We start from the raw sequence: 2,443 nt of genomic DNA on the forward strand, positions 1-2,443 counted from the left end.
AGACAAACATGATTTAGTGAGATGGGGTCAGCATGGGTTCAGCCGAGGGAGATCTTGCCTCACACATTTATTTGACTTCTTTGAAGGTGTGAATAAACGTGTGGATAAAGGTGAGCCAGCTGATATAGTGTATTTAGATTTTCAGAAAGCTTTTGATAAAGTTCCTCATGAGAGGCTCTTGAGAAAATTAAAGTGTTATGGGATAGGGGGCAAAGTTCAGTTGTGGATTAGGAATTGGTTATTGGATTGAAAACAAGAGGGTAGGGTTAAATGGTCATTTTTCTCAATGGAGGAGAGTAAACAGTGGAGTGCCACAGGGATCTGTTCTGGGACAAGTGCTATTTAACTTATTTATAAATGATCTGGAAATTGGAACGTCAAGTGAGGTGATTAAGTTTGAAGATGACACTAAACTGCTCAAAGTTGTTAAAACGCATGGAGTGTGAAAAATTGCAGGCAGACCTTAGGAAATTGGAAGGCTGGGAGTCCATGTGAGAGATGAAATTTAATGTGGACAAATACAAAGAATAACTCAAATCACAGTTACCAGATGCACGTGACGTTACCGCGTTGCATCCGCATATGCGTGAATGCCGTCCCAATATCGCTCGTTGCCAGAAGTTACTGAAGACGGAGTTATTCAGACGCAGCTTTTCTTCCTGATTTTTTGGGCAGTAAGAGGGTCGCTTAGCAAGCAGTTATTTTATTGCGCTGTTGTACAATATGTGGGATAGTTTGTTGCTTGAGTTTTAACTACAAATGTTATTCTGTAACTCGCACAGAACCAGAGGATGGCGCGAGTAATACATTTTTAAATAAATAAAATCTACTCATGTACTGTAACACCATTACTGAAGCTCTTAAAGTGTACCTCAGGTATTGTAACACCATTATTGAAGCTCATTTATCACAACACCGTAATAGAAGCTAATGTAAACCATTCTGAATTGACTGCGCAGTCATTAGTAGCGGTATAGAAGTTTTTAATAAAAATAAACAATTTATTAGTGCAGCTTAGGAAAAAAAGCCCTGGTAATTAATATAAAGGAGCATACCTTGACCTAATGTTTGGGAAATGTCACTAATGTCACTAATGTCACTAGTCGCTCTGTACTATATGGATTCGTTTAACCCATGAGTGAAACAGGTACGTACATTTCAGTATGGTTTGATTCTGCTGAACTCCACATTGTTTCATGATGCAAGACAGCAACGATGCATGTTGCAAGGCAGCAACGATGCATGTTGCAGGGCAGCAACGATGCATGATGCAAGGCAGCAACGATGCATGTTGCAAGGCAGCAACGATGCATGTTGCAAAGCAGCAACGATGCATGTTGCAAGGCAGCAACGATGCATGATGCAAGGCAGCAACGATGCATGATGCAAGGCAGCAACAATGCATGATGCAAGGCAGCAACAATGCATGATGCAAGGCAGCAACGATGCATGATGCAAGGCAGCAACAATGCATGATGCAAGGCAGCAACGATACATGTTGCAAGGCAGCAACGATGCATGATGCAAGGCAGCAACGATGCATGTTGCAAGGCAACAACGATGCATGATGCAAGGCAGCAACGATGCATGATACAAGGCAGCAACGATGCATGTTGCAAGGCAGCAACGATGCATGATGCAAGGCAGCAACGATGCATGATGCAAGGCAGCAACGATGCATGTTGCAAGGCAGCAACGATACATGATGCAAGGCAGCAACGATGCATGTTGCAAGGCAGCAACGATGCATGATGCAAGGCAGCAACGATGCATGTTGCAAAGCAGCAACGATGCATGTTGCAAGGCAGCAACGATGCATGTTGCAAGGCAGCAACGATGCATGTTGCAAGGCAGCAACGATGCATGATGCAAGGCAGCAACGATGCATGTTGCAAAGCAGCAACGATGCATGTTGCAAAGCAGCAACGATGCATGATGCAAGGCAGCAACGATGCATGTTGCAAAGCAGCAACGATGCATGTTGCAAGGCAGCAACGATGCATGATGCAAGGCAGCAACGATGCATGATGCAAGGCAGCAACGATGCATGATGCAAGGCTGCAACAATGCATGATGCAAGGCAGCAACAATGCATGATGCAAGGCAGCAACTATGCATGATGCAAGGCAGCAACGATACATGTTGCAAGGCAGCAACGATGCATGATGCAAGGCAGCAACGATGCATGTTGCAAGGCAACAACGATGCATGATGCAAGGCAGCAACGATGCATGATGCAAGGCAGCAACGATGCATGTTGCAAGGCAGCAACGATGCATGATGCAAGGCAGCAACGATGCATGATGCAAGGCAGCAACGATGCATGTTGCAAGGCAGCAACGATACATGATGCAAGGCAGCAACGATGCATGTTGCAAGGCAGCAACAATGCATGTTGCAAGGCAGCAACGATGCATGATGCAAGGCAGCAACGATGCATGAT

At 44.7% G+C, this 2,443-nt stretch overlaps 1 protein-coding gene across 1 annotated transcript; it reads right to left on the reverse strand.

Moving 5' to 3' along the window:
• Nucleotides 1-1,127: 1,127 nt before the first annotated feature.
• On the reverse strand, nucleotides 1,128-2,141 carry LOC117366572 (keratin-associated protein 9-1-like). Its single transcript, XM_033958070.1, has one exon. The coding sequence runs from the start codon at nucleotides 2,139-2,141 to the stop codon at nucleotides 1,128-1,130; it is 1,014 nt and encodes a 337-aa protein (XP_033813961.1).
• Nucleotides 2,142-2,443: the final 302 nt, after the last annotated feature.

The sequence above is a fragment of the Geotrypetes seraphini genome, chromosome 1, assembly GCF_902459505.1.
Source record: "Geotrypetes seraphini chromosome 1, aGeoSer1.1, whole genome shotgun sequence".
Classification (NCBI taxonomy): domain Eukaryota; kingdom Metazoa; phylum Chordata; class Amphibia; order Gymnophiona; family Dermophiidae; genus Geotrypetes; species Geotrypetes seraphini.

Bases quoted from the DNA above. Each gene is read 5' to 3' on its own strand.
- LOC117366572 (XM_033958070.1), bottom strand. From the start codon at position 2,141: ATGTATCGTTGCTGCCTTGCATCATGCATAGTTGCTGCCTTGCATCAT.